Source organism: Osmia lignaria, chromosome 7 (assembly GCF_051020975.1).
Source record: "Osmia lignaria lignaria isolate PbOS001 chromosome 7, iyOsmLign1, whole genome shotgun sequence".
Taxonomy (NCBI): Eukaryota; Metazoa; Arthropoda; class Insecta; order Hymenoptera; family Megachilidae; genus Osmia; species Osmia lignaria.
Genome location: NC_135038.1, coordinates 5,952,078 through 5,969,818, shown reverse-complemented (window position 1 = coordinate 5,969,818; position 17,741 = coordinate 5,952,078). Strand labels below are relative to the sequence as shown.

Here is a 17,741-nt window from a genome sequence, read left to right as displayed (position 1 = left end):
GCCCGACGATTAATGCGTCTCTGTAAATTTTGTCGAAGATGCGAGGCGACCGTCGAATTGGATTCAAACTCGGACGCGCCGCTCATCGAGACGCGCACCACGGAAGTTTTCGGTAAGCCTTTAACCACCTTTCCTTTCGCCTTAAAATTTTCTTTTCTCTCCTCCTATCCTCCGCTCTATTTTCCCAACTGCCGTTCACGCCTCGTGGTCGCTTCGTCGAGAAAGAAGAAGGGAAACGAGGCAGGGGTGAGAAGCGTTAAAACGACGGACGCGTTAATTAACGCGAGTCTGACGGCGCGAGAAACGATTACCTCGTTATTTCCGAGCGAAAGTGGCGTCCGAACGAGCGAGCGAGAAGAAAGATCGCGGGTACGCGTAGGAGTCGGTTTTGCAGAAAGGAAATTAAGCATCGCTACCGAGCTCGAACGAATTAAGGATGCTTTACGATCGGCGTTGTCCGTGGAAGAACGGAGGAGGTCGGCCGCAAAGTCGACCGCAGCTTTCTTCGAGCTGCGAAACGCCGAAATTAAAACAATAATTTACGCTCGTTCGCCGCTCGCCTCGCAAACAGTTCGATCGCCTCGTCTACTCGGTTGCTTATGCGATTTCTACCAGTGTCGCCGCTCGTGCGATTCCTCTGGAGAATCGATGGCGAGGGGAGCGTGAAGGGCAAAGGGCAAAGTGCAAAGACCGGGCCGAAATCGTCCGAAAACCCTGGTACGGAGAAGTTGACGAGCACAAAGAGGGAGAGAGGGACGGACAGCTTGACGACGAAATTGCTCTTAACGATCTTCGATTTTCTCGTTAGCCCGCGTCGTTGTTAAAAGCGTCGCGACGTATACGTCCCCGTTTCATCGCATCCCTTTGGATCGCATCCGGAAGAGACTGAATTCCCGTAGGCCGAAACTTTTCCATCGTGGCCGAGTCTGGCGAGAGGAGGGATCGAGGACAGACACAGACGTCGTCGTACCGAGCAGCGAAGAGCAAAGTTTCGGCCTCGTCGGCTTAAAAGTTGAAATTGTCGCGAAATTTCAAGCGGCTTCTCGCGGATAGACGTCGCCGATCGGCTCTCTCTCTCTTTCTCTCTCTTTCTGCGACTCTCCTGTTTTCGTTTTCCCCTTCGTCTCGACGATTCGAAAGCGACTAAGGCCGATCGATCGACGACGAACCACGATTTTCCTCGATCTGTGTTTCAGTTGAGGGACAGGCGAGCGTCGCGACGCCTTCGGTCTACTTGACGTTGGCGACCGCGTTGATCCTGCGACTAGCGTCGCTGGCTTAGAGGTACCGATTTGCCGCGTATAAATCGGCTTACGTTCGCTGGACAAACGGAAGAGGAAAGAACGAAGCGGACGAAGAAGAGGAACGCGAAGAAGAAGAAGAAGAAGAAGAAGATTCTTGGCTAAGCCAATCGATCGTTCTCGGCTGGGACGAGGAAATCGATGGAAAGGGCAAAGCGGCGCGAACTTGAATCGCTAATTGCGAGAGGATTTCGAGCCGTTGACCGGCTAGTGGGTGCCGCGTTTCGCTGATCAGCAAAGCTGAAAAAAACTAACGCGAATAATCGCGCTTCAGCCGTGATCGATGAACACCGCTCTGCTCCAGTCTGACCCGCGAATTCGCTGGACGCGGAAACGGTAGGGCGCGTTCGCGGATTATCGTCTCGTTTTACGGCACGCGACTCGAAAATACGATTTACGAGCCTGTAAGCCGATTAATTTGTACGATTCGACGTGGACGCGCGCTCAACAGCGCAAATGTTTGCCGTGAGCGTAGAAAATCGAACGATTCTTTCGCGACACGATTCGAACGCGATATATACAATATATCCGGATCGGTTGCCACGCGATCAACGAGCCGCCCACTCTCGACGATCATCCACCAGCACCCCGTGTTTCTCTCGCATTACTCGCGCACCCGCGTAGAGCACGCCACCGAGGATGTCTACGTGTTACGAGTATACTCGTTCTCTACCGCTAAGGCTTCGAAAGCTTCCATTCTAGTCCCCTGTCGTTCGTTGTACATACCTCTCGGGAACGACGCGGCTCGTTCGCGCGACCGAATTCGCCAAAACTCCTCGTCCTTCCTTCGTCCCGTTGTGCCGTTCCGCCGTTCCGCCGTTATGTCTCGTCGTCGTTCGACCTACTCGGTCTCTGTGTTATACTTTGTACATAGCCTGCGATCTAAGCACCCGCCCACTCCCCTGTATCTACCAACCTTTACCGATTAGAAACGACTCGATCGCGTCCAAGCGAACAAGATTTATCGTGCTTTCCGTAGAAGTTATCGTTAGGCAACGATCGCCACCTCGACGGACGTTTGCGATGTTTCATGCGAACGTTACGGCCTGCCACCTAATCGTCGACAAGGAAAAAAGAAAAAAGAAAATATGTTCCGACTAAACTAACGGATAAAACATCGCGTACTTGTGTGTATGGCCTAATGTATATAATATATACACCGATACATATATTTCGCATATTTAGTTAAATAAATCGTATTTCATTATAGAACGGCTTTCCATCGATTGCCCGGCGAACGTAGCTCGTTTCACGTACAAACCAGACCCATTATCCGTTCCCATTTACCTAGAAAACGGACGGGCGCGATTAGAAGATCTCGGTTCCGATGGCTCGATCGAGTTTCGTCGGTCGCTCGCACGGTCGGTAGGTCGGTCGGACGTGGAGGATGGCCGTGTTACAGCGGTCGAGAAAGAATTAATGGTCGTTCGTGCCACGGGACAATACGGACCGGGCTTCGTCGAAGGAGCGCCCCTTAACTCGATACCGAGGGAAATTCTCGAGAGGATAAACGTTCGGTCGACGCGGACCGACTCTCCCGGAAGACGATCGATGCTAATGGCCCGTACCAGACCAGACGGCCCGCTCCGCGCCGCGCCGACTCGCCGTTCGTCCTTTGAATATGTATCGACGCGTGCTTTGCTTTTGCCTTTGCCCGTTGCCTTTGCCTTTACCTTTGACTCCCTTTGCCCTTTTACCTTCGCCTCCCCGTTTCCATCCGCCTCCTTGCTTGGCCAGAAACGTCGCGATGCTGAAAACCACGGCTGAAACCGGGGAACATCGGGGCCATCTTCGCGATTCGCGACAATTATCAACCACGTCGGATGTTTGCTCTATTCCATTATCTCGTCCAAGAGTAGACAAGCCGCGACGGAAATACTCTGATTCTGATCAATAATTTGTTTTGTTCCATTCGAGCCAGCGATCGCGAAATAGAGTGCCTTTAAATTTATCCCCGTGACCCGAACGTAACGGGAGCTACGAAATCTCGGGATTCTTGACTGCTTTCTGAATGATTGATGCCCCTTCCTTTTCGGATGACCGAGGAACTTTATTAAAATTATTATAATCGTGCACAGCTACCCCCTCGTGAAACCGACTCGCCGTCATAAATCCTTCGTTTCGATCGAAATTGAATTGAAAATTTCAAATTGAATTTCTAGTTGATCGATATTCCGCTCATGGTCCCGGGTCGCCGCTTCTTTAATTAACTTCTTCGAGGGAGAAGAAGATTTCTTCTTCTCCTTCGTCGCATCCGTGCCCTGTCTTCCTCTTTCGATTCGCGTAAATCTCAATTACTCTTCCTTCGACGTCGCTCGCAACGATTTCTTCTCCGATCATTCGTGCGCGATCGTTGATCGATGACTCGAAATATCATCGCGTGAAACCGAACGAATCGATCGAACTCGTTCGACCAACCCTTTCTTAGGTAGGTGGAACCGGTCTGATCATCGAATGCTGTTAACCAGCGCAATTATCGCACGCCGTTTCGAGACACCGTTACGAAAGCGACGCTCTGTAATTACAGTAGAGAAAACTTTCCTTCGCAGCTTCACGCGGCGTGTTCACAGGGCACACAGACTCCTTCGAATCGTCCTCCAGTTAGAAGTGTTTAAAATTTGAAGACCAACAGTAAGTAACTGCGTCGCTGCTAACCTTTACTCGTTTTTTACTTCTCTCATCAATGTTTTCTGTTCCTTGGAAATTAAACTGTGATTCATTTATATTTCATCCCTGTAAATTCACACTGCGGGGGTTGAAATAATAGAAGCAGCCATGTTTACTCCCTTACAGCCATAATACTAATTACTAAAAATTTTAAGGATTCATTATTTACCAATGCCACTTTTAATAGAATAAAAGTGCCCAGAAGATCTTGCAAAGTAAAATCTCTGTTACAACTTTTCATTATTTCTACGCCTGTACTAACAATTTGTTTTTCTGTCACAGGGGTAGCAGTCGATTGAACCCACCCCCCTTACGAAGAATACACGCGACGCTAAGGCGTATTTCAGGGAAATACTAGTCCAGCAAAATGTAATTAAATTACATTAATTAAAAATGTATTATCGATTTATAAGTGAAAATAAATGAATCAATTTAGTAACGAGCCAAGTATTAGGTATTCGGTAGTCTAACTAAATAAGTCTACTCGATGTACATAAAGAATATGGTAAATAAAATGTTACGACCCGACAGGAGGGTGAAACGAGGAAGACCAGCCGTAATTACGTCTAAGGTGAGCCTAAATGCCTGCTCGTAAATCAGCCCGGTTAAAGCAGCCCAGCCTCTCACCCTTGTTCCTTCAAGCTTTATTCGCATATGCAGTTTTACAACAGTTTCTCATCGCCGGTTAACTCGATTCAGCTAGTTTCTACGATTGTTTGATGTTTTCATCAAATTCACCGGTATCCCGAAGCGTAATATGTATCATCTGTGAAATTCTGCAAAAGCTGGAGGTTTGCTTACTAAAAAATTCATTCATAATTTCTCTAGGCTATTTCAGGTTCCACGTTTCGACCTCTTTGTGAAATATTTTCGTTTCTAGGGCAGATACATATGTATAGGTATACACGAGTCGCGTTTCGTTTTAATCTCGTCATACATTTAATTTTCCTTTTAACGATTATGTATAATATATTTAAAAATTTCTAGGATCTCGTTTAGCTCGCTCCCTTCTACCCACCAACGATCAAATATTAAAATGTTTGAATTAATAATCGGCTGGCAATTCCCTCTTGACCGTGTCGAGTAGCGATTGTAAATAACAATTGCAACAGATTTATCGACGAATACTTGTACGACCAATCGTTTCAATGAACCCTCGAACGAGTACACATACCCTCCAATTACTCGTTTACTCGTTCGAAGATTATACGCTCTGTGTATCTGTTCGAAAGATAAGTACGATATTTCAGCATAAAACGTTCGTACAATCGTATTTATCCACTTCAGGCACGCGTTATCTTGAATTTACAGAAAGTAAAAAGGATGATTGTTACTCGGCTGACTGGTAGAGCTCTGCAAAGAAAGGATTGATCACAGACAGAAGCAACCCAATTTCGAGCCTGCAATTGTTCGAAAACCATTAACTTTGCCCGGCGAATCAAATAAATTGCGAATACGTGCGAGTGCAAGGGTAAGACTTTTCCCGGCGAAAGCGATGGGTACACGAAAGCGCTGTTACAACAGAGAGTCTATTCTTGACGAGCCTCGAACAAAGCCTGACAGAGAATACGAGCACCGATTCTATTTGAGCTTCGTCTTTCCCTCCTGCTCTGATATGCACATTACCCTTTCAATGATGTTTCAACGATCTTGAGGTGTTTACTTTTTCTTTTTCTTTTTCATTTATCCTTACAATTCTGACTTTTCCAGGCTACCATCGCCTCCGTTTACCGATCTAAAATCCTTTTCCTTTGAACTGTGCAGGTGGTATCCCTGACGACTGAGAGGAGAAATTATTTGTAGAGGATGAAATTAAGGAATACGATTGGAAATGGAAGAAAGTGAAGCGAGTGTCGGAACAGGGAGAAAATGCACGGTTAGTAGCGATCGTCCAAGTCTTTCAACGAGTCGACTCGCGCTCGCTCGTCGACCCTATTCACGCACTCTCGTCCCACTGGCAGTCGCTTTTCCCGCCTCGAGACGCGTATCCCCTGCGACCCGGCTCGGGCAAATAAACCGAGAACGCGAGCTTAATTGCACCCTTTCTCTCTCGCCTCGTCTACACAACCTACTCGTCTACTCGCTGAGACTCGGCAAACTACCTACTACACTTTTCGGTGCGCCACGCCTAAGCGGAAGCGTTTTTCAAACGCGAACGCGCTACAAATCCAACCGGCAAACACGCTCGGCGATGCAATTTCTCCGTTAACGAAACTTCCTCACTCCCGAAGGATTACGTCTTTGCCCCGAAATGAAACGGCCGCGCATTACTATGTAAAGACGAACGCGTTATCACCCTCGCTCACTTTTTAATTGCCAACGCGGAAATGAAACGTACCGCGCCGAATAATTATTTTCCCTTGCAACTTTATTCCGTATTCGGCGAACTCACGGCGAATGCGACGAGGAGGAAAGCCGCGTCGTCGAGGCGGGAAGTTGGTATAACCGCGTCGGTCGGCACGCTCGAAAGATTTCGATCGGGCGAAACAAGTATTCGCGAACTGTATTCCGTGCACGGCGCAAAGCCAGCGGAAATATTGATTTTCAATTACGGCATTCGTGACTTCGCGCAATGTCCCTGCAGGAGCGTGCTGGGCAGCCTTGGCATAAAATAAGCCGCAATCTCAAGGTCCATCTGGTTGCAACCTGCTTCTCGATCGATTTAGTCAACTTGACGCGCAAACTGAAACCTCGACATACTACATTTACGTCACTGTAATAGGGGTAATTTAAATTTTTTTTTTTTTTTTTTTTTTGAAAAAAAACCTTCAACTCGAGGACTTTACGGGTATGATAAAAGTCGCGTTGAAGTGGCGAGCGACCACGTGTTTCCTCGAAGGTTTACAGTGAATCGAGGAAATCGAGTGGAGCAAGGAAAGAGTGGAGTCGTATAAAGCGATCGACCGAATGTACGCTTCCCTTTGAGTTCTCCTAGTCGAGGATTCCATCTCTTCGCTGTCCGCGTTTGTCCGTGTTGTTTGACCAAACGTTCGAGAAAACTGGATTGTTCGGTGGAAAAGGAGCGAGATGGTTGGGTGCTCTTTTTCGATCGCGGTCGTTTCAAGAGTCACCGGACAGGGTGAAACTCGTCCCTCCGCGCTTTGAGGTCGAAACGAGTAAACGAGGGTCCGAGGGACACAAAAGGTCCGCGATGAAAATGTTTCACGGTAACTCGGTAAGCGTGTCGCGTCGCGTCGCGGTACTTTCGATCGATCGAAATTACGTTAAAAGTTGTTGCGGACGAACTGGATTGAACGAGGGGGGGCAGCAATAAGATCGCGAGACCGCTGAAAGAGTAGCCAGGTGGCGGACAGCAAAGGGGGTAAGCACGAACCGAGGTAAAAAACATTAATTAATTCGTGCCGCCTTAATTGCTGTCCGTGGAAGTTTTAAAGGGGCCGCAATTACGGCTGATTTCATTCGAATTCGCGTTCCAAGGAATAGTCCTCGGTGGTGAATTGAAAGCTTCTTAAATAAAATAAAAATACTCGAACGATTCTCGTCCCGGGTTTCTTCGCTCGGACTTGGATTCTAATTTCGTTTGATTCTCTAGGAATCTCGGATCGTTCGCGTTCGATCCTCCGCCCCGTGTCCGACGAATGCGGGATGTTGGATTTTTGAAAAAAAAAAGGAAGAAAAACGTTGGCGTGCCGGGGCAAAGGATTCCCCACGGTCCGACAGCTATCGCTTCGATCCTCTTAACGTCCATCCAATTTTTTCCCTTAAAAATTCCTGGTAAACCGTGTTTGGAAAGAACTCACCCTCTCGCCGCTTGCGAATCCAAGAGAAATCTAGCGAATCTCGGGACTCGGCAAATTTACGAGCGACATCGTCTTCTTAGTGCCGCGAACTCGCCTAATCTATCGAATCTACGGATTAAAGGGACCTTTTGAAAACGCAGGAGCGGAGGATTCCGGAATCGATCGAAAGGAGAAACGACGACAGCAAGGTCGCGAGTAAATAATCGTCGAATCCTTTTCGTTGAATGCCGGAGCTGGTCGAAAAGTTTGAAAATCTCGATGCACGCAATACGATACACCTGCGAAAGGGTGAGTGACGCAAACGTCGACCTCGAATTAGCCGAAAACGCGAGACGCGCGAAACTAGGCACCTTGAATTACGGCTTCCGACACGAACCTCCGTGCCTCTACGTGCACCTACGAAAGGTTGAAAATTAGTCGTCCTTGCGAGATGGGTCGAAAACATCGATTATCCGATGACCCACTTACCACAGCCGAACCAATGACGTAACCTTAATTACGCTCTGTTTCTTTTTTTTTCCTCTCCGACTAGTTAATCGACTCTACTGGGGACAATTTGCCATCGTCCGCTCGATCGAATTAGAAACGGTGACGGGATATTGATATCTGTCGAACCTCTAAACCACTATTACCTGTCTATAACGACTTCTAAGAACAGAAAATTAGAAACGAACAGAGCAATTAAGGCGTTATTGGGTGTACATTTATTTGGTGCTACGCACGCGTTTCGTTTCCTCGAACGGGGCGTTTTTAAAAGAAATCGGAAAGGGTAAAGCAGTCGTCGAGGATCGTTAGAGGAAGCAGAAAGGAAAAGGGAAGCGAGGGAAAAGCAATAAAGGGAAAAGGCAGTTTCGAAAGCGGAAGGAACACGGTTCGACCGCCATGAAAATGCTTATCCCTGCGAGAAAATGGTTCGGTCGCGTACTAGACGTTAACGAGATATCGTTAACGTCGCGTCGAGAACGAAAGCACGTACACGTTTTTGCTCCACGCGCTCCCGTAATCGACCAGTCAGTTTACGGGCTCGATTTACCCGTTCGCGCCGTACATCGAGTGCGCGAACGCGTTACAATGGATGTCCCTTATTCTCGGCTTCTCTCTCCATTTGCCCTATTTATGACTCCTTCTAGCCCGGATCAAACGACACTTCGACGTTCAAAATCCATCGAGAACACTGTCTAAGACTCTTCTGAGAAATTTCATTGACGCGATTAAGATGAAAGTTGACAGAGCGTGGAAATGACTGATAAAGGCAACCAAAGAGAGGAGAAAGTTGGACTAGGGTAACCGCGAAGTGAAACGTCTCGAATTCTCGGCACGTTCTCGTCGCGCGTAACTCGCGGCAACTGCGAAATACGAGCAGTTTCAACCCTCTTCTTCTTCCTTCCGTTTTTCCGCTCGATTCTCGCTGCTTTTCCCCTCCGACTCTTCTTTTCTTTTTTTCTTTTTTTTTTTTTTCTACCTTTGTATCTTTTCCGCGAAAAAGCGCTCGCGCAGCGTAACCGTTCTCTCCGGATTTGCGAGTCCTCTTTCGTTCTCTCTTACTCCCCGTTTCTGTTCCACGGTTGAAATAAGCCAGAACGGTGGCAGTCGAGCGCAAGACTCCCGGCCGGATACTAATTAAGAGCGCGTCTTTCAATTATTCTGCTATTGACAGTCGCGCAATCTACTCGTCGACTGGATGCACCGGGCCGAGTTCACAAAGGACACAGCCCCGTCCTCGGTGTCACGGTTCTTTCGATTCGCGATTCTCTTCTCTTCTCTCTGCTCTCTCTATTTCCCCGACCCTCGACTTTCAAGATATCTACGTTACCTAAAAAGTTTCTTTAATTCTCTCTCTCTTTATATATATATCCATGGGACATTCGGCTGGGGATTTACCGTACGCAAGCAAATTAGCGCGTGTTTCGCGAAGGCGAGGGGCCTGAAACGCGAACCTGCCACACATAGAAAACGCGCGTGTTCAATGCGCTTCGACAGTTTTCATATTTTACGATTTAAAGAGCAATCGACGGTCCCATTGAAAGTAATCGACAGGGACGTCGACGGTTGGAGGGTATTAAAAACAGGATTTGGATAGCAATTTCGCGCGTAATCCGTGGAAGCTTGCGAGTCGAGTGCATGCTCGTATCGACAGAAAAGTCACGGCCGAATAATCCTGTAGTTGGAATATTCCGATTCGAATCCCCTCGACGGATCAACCAGTCTGTCCCTCCCCTTCGGCCGTACTCGAATCGAGAATGTTTTCTTCCGGTTCGAAATTAATTGAACGAAATCAGAAGCGGGATCCTCGGTCGCGTTCGAATTTTCAAACTTTCGAAACTCTCGTAAGAACGAAGAGGACCTTCGGTTTGGCGAATTCGCGAAGAATATCCGTCCGGCCTGCGGCGGCATAGCAATAAAAGACGAAATTTGCATTGGCTGACATCGTGCTTCCCATCTTCTATTCCATCGGGTTCGCCGCAGGCTGGTTGCAACCTCCTCTGGCACGGCCAAACCGCGCGAATCTTCCCTCGTCTATGCCTCGAGGAAACGAGATCGAAACGCGAAGAACCACGCGAAAGATTCGTTCGACAATATTACAGAGATCGCGAGAAACGTCAATTTCCCCGTGCGATCCGGCACGCAAGTTGCCAATTAAATTAGGAAGGAATTAGTGTTAGAAATTGTAACAAAAACAAATCGAGATATGAATTTAGAATGTCTTATTAAGCGCTAAATAATTCCTTGCATTTGGTCTCTGGAAGGCAGTTATAAGAAACGAGGAATCACCGGGTGTCAGTAGAATGCGGATATTCTTCACAATTCATTTCCGTCGTTGAATAATTAACCAGCACTTGCTGCAGTAATTAGTCCCCGATGGTTAACTTGGTCAATTGATTTCAATTCTACACAATAATTGAAGAAATTAGATTACTATTTTATCATTCTTACCGCTCTTCGTCGTACGGAGGACCTCCATTTTTCTATAGGTCGATGTTTAGGATAACATTTACTGAAATTGCTTACTCGGTAGCAGAATAGTAAAATATTCGAGGAAGTCGCATACCGGGTGTCATTAACTTTAATTATGACCTCCTGTTCTCGGTACTCGGCGGATAGCAGAAGAGTATAACGAAAGAAGGTGGAAGACAAGGAAAGCGAAGACAGATAATTTAGAGTGGTGGGAGGAATCGTGTGCGAATTCGCGGGCTCCGATGGTGCCTTCTCGTAACAGGAGAGTAGAATACGCTAGGGGATACATTATCGCGGTACTCTTTTTCCCGCCAATTGTGTTAGCTATAAATTACAGGATAATCAGTATTTCTGAACCCTGTATCCACGCTACGTTTTCCTTTGACGTTCAGTAGCTCGCGACATAATTCTAATCACAGGGACATAAAATTCCTGTTACTAAAACAAAATGAGAAACACGAAGAGTCCATTACTCGCGCGCTACCGTCTCGTTAGAGATGGAAACGGATGACGGGATTATTTCACCGAGAATGAATTTTTATTCGAAAGTCGTTAGATGCGGGAAAAGCGGGAAGAGCGAAGAGAGTGGAAGCGGTAAAAGCCAGGGTCGAGTGGCGAGGGACGTACGCGACCGCGATCCAGCCAGTGAAGTAGCGATGCATGTCCAAACGTAGTATATTCTCATAGACGTACTCCCCGGAGGTGGTTGGATCACGACCGTTCAGGGAATATTTATTTACATTCCGGCAATTAGTCGGGCATTAGCCGAGCCTCCAGGGGTACGGATAACCCTGCCACCGTATGGTTTACCGATCCTTCGAGCCAGTCTGGTAACAACTTTCAACCTCGATCCCCGTCTTCCCTGTTCGTTGCTCTCGTTGCGCCCTGCGAACAGGCCAACGCTCCCTTCCACTCGCCCCTTATAAATCCTGGATCGTAAGAGTATCCCGCGAGGGCTGCGCCGCGCCACGCGACGAATTTTCCACGCGAAAGGGCGGCGAGAGACGTATGGACAAATGGAAAACGTCGCGAAACTTCCGGGTAGCAAAGTATCGCGTCGTAAAGGGACACCGTGAGAAGGAGAAGACGGAAGAGTTGAAACAACCGATCGATACAACGGAAGGAAGGAAGGAAGGAAGGAAGGAAGAGAAGGTGAAACGACGGAGAACACTTAATTAGCGGTAAAATCTAGAGGGTACTCGAGAGTACTAGCGTGCCATAAACCGTGACGAAAAAAGAAAGAAAAAGAAAATGCATGGAAATAGAAGAAACTAGAACGGGACGAACGACTTTGTTTAAGCGCGGAGTTAAACGCGCGAGAGGACAATCGCGATCCTTAGACTTTGAAAGCTCGAAATTGGAAGAGAGACTTTTACGTTTCGACGAGTTGGCCGTGTTCCGGGTTAATTTCAAAGCGTCCAAGTTACACCCCGTCAGCTTGGCTTTTATCCCTCCGGTTCTCGGAGAAGAATGGCATGCAGAATCTCGGTAAGATTATTCGACGATTCGGAAGAAAGTGGCTGCCGGGCGCGAGTTAATTGAATCGCGACGATAACGTTACCGAGCTGTCGTTATCGTTACGAACGACCGAGGGCATAAATCGTCGAGGATCGCGTTAGCAAAATAGAAGATTTAGAAACGCTGACGAGAGGTCCAAAAAATTTTCTAGGAAAATCGTGCGCCACCTCTGGTTCCGCGGACAGAGGGAAGAGAGAAAGAGGGAAAAATCAATGGGTTTAATCTGATTAAGAGTTCGTTCGCTCGACAGCCGCGCACGAAGGCGCGAAACTTGCTGCGGCCCGTACCCTTGCGTGTGAACAAACAGCCGAATCGCGAAGAACTCGAGGAAACTGCTTGCTCGCGACCACGACGAATAACCGGAAGCCCGTCGACGACGCGTTTCGTGTCGTTGCCTAAGATTTATACTCCTCGTACTACCCTCGACAAAATACCATTCAACGTTGAAATCTCTAATCAACGTATGAAAACGAGTGTAAATAAAAGTGATTCGGATTCGATGATGAAAAAATCGTCGAGTCGACCTGGTAGCAAAGTAACTTACAAAGTAGAGAGACGGTTGCTCGTAAAAACGCAAAGAGATAGATACGAGGATAAAGACGGGTAGACGAATGGAAAGAGGAGCGAGTAAGGGAGAAATAGGTGCATCACGTACAAGATAGGAGACATATTTCGCGTGGTCGTAAACCCCGGCAATGTCGACGTCCACCGACCGAGCCATCCATCACGCGCCGTGTCTAACGAGACGTACGGTAAAGGGACGTCGCTTCGAGGACTCGAAATCCTCTGCAGCAAGAACGAACGAAGCGAGGAATAGGATGCGAAGGAAAGATTATATTCGGTTCTCCAACTTTTGCCGTGACGCGACTGGAAAAGAAAGAAGACGAACGGGAAAACGATAACGCCTTCGATCTCGATATAGAGTGGAAAACCGATAGGTTAATTCGAATTGTATCCCCGGCCTCCAATTACTCGGAATTTAATCCGGTCGGATAATTCGGAAATGCGTTATCCTCTGAACAAATATTCGCGTCACTGGCGCGAAATCCACGCGTGAAATCCGCTTCGTCGCTGGTATTGCCTCTCGTCCGCGATCGCCTAATCCTTCATAAATATCGCTACAGAGTAATATCATCCGAGATCAATTGGAATCCCGCGATTTTTCCACTAAACGCGTCCACTTTGAAATTCGTCGGTGTAGCTGGAAAAAATACTCCTGCCCTACCATAAACTCGATCAACAACGGCCGATAAAACTCGCGAACGAAGGAAGCGAGGGACGAACGAACGAACGGACGGACGGACAGGGTTGTAAATGGGGTCGGCCAAGCTGAACGCGTATAAAATATGCCGAGCCGCGCTATCTCGCGGCCGATTGCCTGGAAAACTCACGCGAAAATATCGATCCCCACCTGGTCCGCTTGTAATCAGATTAAGCAAGACCAACGGCTCAACCTGGCCATACCTATAACCCCGTACGGCTCCCTCGACACCTGTGCGAGTGCACTTCTTCCCTTTTGCTTGGCTCGAGCCAACGAACGAGAAGGATGGAGGCTCAACAACGTTCGCGCCCCTTCGTCGTGCACCCTTCCCTCTATCTGTATCGGTCTATCTACGCGCGAGACGGCCCAGCCCCGTATACTCGGCCCGTTATGCGAACGACTACGATTCGAGTGTGTTTGCACGCTACCCTTCTACCTACCCTCGACAACGTCTACCGTTTCCCAAAGTATGTCGGCTGCCTCGCAACCTACCTTCGATCGTCCGTGTTTCAGATCCGACCGCCTACAACAAAATAGCGTCGTCGGTGATCGACGTCGAACGAGCCGGCAGCGGTACCGAATGGAAAAATCGACCACGTGGAAAGTAGAAACCGTTGTATCGAGCAAACGAGCACACCAGTTCCAAGAAAAAGGTTAAAGGGTGCACGAAACGAGGGGACGCGATTTAATTTCCATTCAATTTCACTCGCTCGTTATTCACCGGTGAAACCTTTTTTCGAAAACCGTTAAAGTATTTCCAATGTTTTTCGCGTTTAACCACCGTTTAATGGTTCATAATTTCTGATATTTGTTATCGGGGAGGGGGAAAGAATAGTTTTAGCCGGTTTGTCGATCCTCAATTTCGGCCGACAGTTTATCAGCCAGCCCCGATGCAGCTGCACCCTGTGTACACGTACACATTTCTACGTCGCGTATATCCCGGTACTAATCAGAATAATCGGTTAGCTACGTTATCGAACCTGGCTCCATTGGTTCATGAAGATTTCAGCGTTCGCTCGGTTTCCCACACCACGGCCGACCGCCGTTCCTGGAAAATGAAACGCGCGTTTCCCCGCTCGTTTTATATAATAAAGCCCCACACGCACCGTTGAATTCCTAATGCGTGTATGTACGTCCCGGTAAAAAGGATCGTTCACGGGAATTCGGAGTGTTGGCGCATTAAAGCAGCCCGACCATAGAGTTCGCGATCGAGCGAGGAAAATCTTTTGATCCGTCGCGTTCGAATCAAAACAGATAGTATTTCATTTGCGAATGGTTAAATTCGTGGCTGCCATGCCGGTTTCACGGGGATTTCCTGTCGAACGTCTGCTGAGTAAACCGTGGACGAAAGAACGAACGGACTGGTGATCAATCGGCATCGAGGATGAGCGAGGATAGTTTTGACAGGGCCGTTGTTTGCCAGAAACATAAAGTCGCGAATATTCGCGCTTCAGGTTGTCATCTCGCTAACGAACGGATTGAAAGCTGGCACTCGATACAGATAATTGGTTGGCGCATTGAATTTCGTCCCTCGAGTAGATTAATGTGTCGAAACCAAATTGATCCTGATTAATGGTGCGGAATTTGAAACAACCTTGTCTCCCACGTGGATTTTCTATTTCTCGTCGGCTTAAAAATTAACGCCGGCGAAAGTATAACGATCGGTGTATCGATCATCCGGTGGCAGGGGTCGCTGGTTTTTCGCGTACCTCGAAACCTGGTCGATACCAGAGGCCACGAAACGTTTCGCTCGTTATTATCCGCTTCGCCAGCTGAGATTAGCGAATGCGCTTGGCTTTTAATGACCCGGATCGACTGCGCTGCCATGCCGCCATCGAACCGATGTAACAGAGTAATTACGACTTATTTCTTCTTGCCTAGCCTGTTCGACGGTACATGCTCGAAAACAAGGGTCGAGCTGCGACAAAACCGGCTGATTAAAAGGTGAACCGCCAAAATGCTGTTCGCGTTCGTAAGGTTCGAGGAAAACAATTTCGAACCGGATGCCCGGTGAATCGAGGAATCCAATTTGGATTATCGAAAATTCATGAGGGCACTTCGTATTCCATAGTTTCGCTGCGGACGGCTAAGGAAGACGCGTACCACCTGCAACTGCCAGTGAGAAATATACCGTGGATAATATAAAACCCTCTTCATATACTGCGACTTTAACATTCTTTGTTTTTCTTTTACAGGCTCCTGCTCGTTCTTCATCTTCGTCGACTTTGCAACACTGCGAACGAGATTGCAACGTTGTTTTCGCACGAACGACAAAAGGTAGATCGAGAAAGCAGGAACAATGGTATCGCGAAACCGAAAGGCAAACGTCCTGGAACTGGTCCGATGAAAAGGTAAGATTGCTCTTTTTTCCCGTGGACGATCGCGGCGTTTTTCGCAGCTTCCACCGCGTACAGATCAACAGATATGCGGAAATGGCGGGTAGGGGGGTAAGTTGTATCGGCGGATGAACAAGCGAACGGACAAACGAACGAGCAGATGCACGCACGCGTACGTATCGGGGGATTTTCAGCTGCGAAATTTATAGCGCCTAGCTACTCCAGAGGATACGAGCAGCCTGCACGATGGGCTGGAGGATATAGATTACGTACGGTTCAACTATGGTGCAGTATTTTCCTCTGGCTCACGCCCGAGCGAACGCAGCGTATATGCTGCGACGCGACGGCCAGACTGCAAGGAAAGAGACAAAAAAAAAAAAAAAAAAAAGTCAAACAAGAGACTTTGTATTCCCTGTTGCGACACTTATCTCCTTACGTACTCGCATTTCCCTCTATTTCGACCTCTTCCTTCCGTGTCTCTTTTTCCTCTTTCTTGTTTCGTTCTACCTTTTGCCTATTGGTACTTTAACGTCGCAGGGATGTTTCCATGACGTCGATTCAACTTTGTATCACTTTAGTAACGACCTACCGTGCCTTCGAGAACGAGAATCGAGCGCGACTCGGAATAAAGCCATCGGAGACTAACCGCGACTTTAATTAACGATTAAAGAGCGCGAGATTCCTTGCCGCGCGGTTCACCTGGACAACATTTTCACCGCTGATCCCTTTCTCGTATCCACCTACGAGAGACGACCTTCTTTTCCATTCGTCTCGAATATTCGACGTCGGGTCGTCGTATCCTTTCTGTCGGTCCAGCACGCTCCGGCGACGATGACAAAGCTGAAGACGCAAGGGAGAAAGAAGAAGCGAAACTTGGAGAGAAAGTTTTTCCGCACCCGTGACGTTCGCTACGCAAAAGCCAGGGAAAAATATTTTTCCGTGCGCCTCGTTGACACTTGCTACGACGAACTGGCTCGACCGAGCGACGATGACGAAGAAGAAGAAGAAGAAGAAGAAGAAGAAGAAGAAAAATAGAAGGAAGAGAAATAAGAAGAACGAGGTGTTTCGACTTTTACCCCGTCTCGTGGAGCTCGCTACGTTTCTTCGATCCGTAGCTATCTCGCGATACGCGTTGCATTCGAGGCCGCGATCGTTGCATACAAAGTACTATCGGGAACGAATTTCCGCTTAAAAAGTTTGCGATAACTGAGACGGTCCTCGTCCGTTTTCTATTTTTTTTTTTTCCCCTGGCGCTTTCTATTCTTCGAATCGATCGATTTCCGCGTCTCTGGCACGGAAGGACGGGCACGAGAAAGTAGATAAATTACTCGGTAGCTGGAAGGAAGAAGCGATCGTTTCGTCGGGCGTGAGATTAAAACGAATCCCGTCGCGTCGCGTTGACTCGAGTCCGCCCCGATTATATGAGAATCGATTTACCATTAGCGGAGCCAGTTGGCGCTTTGATTTCTCTATATGTATATCCCGCAATACCGGCCTCCTCGATTATATCGGCAAACATTTCGCGAGTGTTTACATGCGGCACGCTGATTATCCCCGGAAAGCGTATTCGCGCGAGGGATGCGCTCGGCCGCTGTCCGAATAGTTGTATATTTCGTGATCATAATCTAGGGGGAAGACCGCAATGGTAATAAAACGCAAGCCGTTTGCCGAGTATGGAAATTTACTGGTGGCTCAACTACGTGGCAAGTGTACGGGGAAATTTCCCTTCTATCTAGGAAGGGCACTTAGACGCGAAAGCTACTCAGCGCAACACCGTTTAACTTTGCCGCACGAACCGAAACTTTCGACGCGTCCCTTCGCACCAATTCCACCATCTCGTTCACCATTTCCATCCTCTCTATCCATCGCCTGAATTTTCCATGATCGATTCAACGATTCGTTCGAATCGTCTTTCTATACGCGTTATCTCTCTCTAAAAACG

The 17,741-nt window shown here is 47.9% G+C and overlaps 2 protein-coding genes across 9 annotated transcripts in view; both read left to right on the top strand.

Moving 5' to 3' along the window:
* LOC117604614 (cell adhesion molecule 3-like) overlaps positions 1-4,392 on the top strand; it is a 107,218-nt gene extending 102,826 nt beyond the window's left edge. For 5 of the 7 annotated variants that reach the window (XM_034324902.2, XM_034324906.2, XM_034324901.2 and 2 more), the window contains 2 exons: positions 39-112; positions 1,197-3,844. In XM_034324902.2, the coding sequence (XP_034180793.1) occupies positions 39-112; positions 1,197-1,282 (160 nt within the window). In that variant the 3' untranslated portion in view covers positions 1,283-3,844. The other 2 variants (XM_034324905.2, XM_034324907.2) reach the window with 2 other exon arrangements.
* The window catches only part of meng (serine/threonine-protein kinase meng-po), a 34,415-nt gene continuing 20,944 nt past the window's right edge, over positions 4,271-17,741 (top strand). The window contains exons 1-4 of one of the 2 annotated variants that reach the window (XM_034324889.2): positions 4,271-4,337; positions 4,500-5,623; positions 5,733-5,844; positions 15,659-15,814. In XM_034324889.2, coding sequence (XP_034180780.1) covers positions 5,800-5,844; positions 15,659-15,814 — 201 coding nt within the window. In that variant the 5' untranslated portion in view covers positions 4,271-4,337; positions 4,500-5,623; positions 5,733-5,799. Of the gene's footprint in view, positions 4,338-4,499; positions 5,624-5,686; positions 5,845-15,658; positions 15,815-17,741 lie in introns of those variants that run through there. The other variant, XM_034324890.2, reaches the window with a different exon arrangement.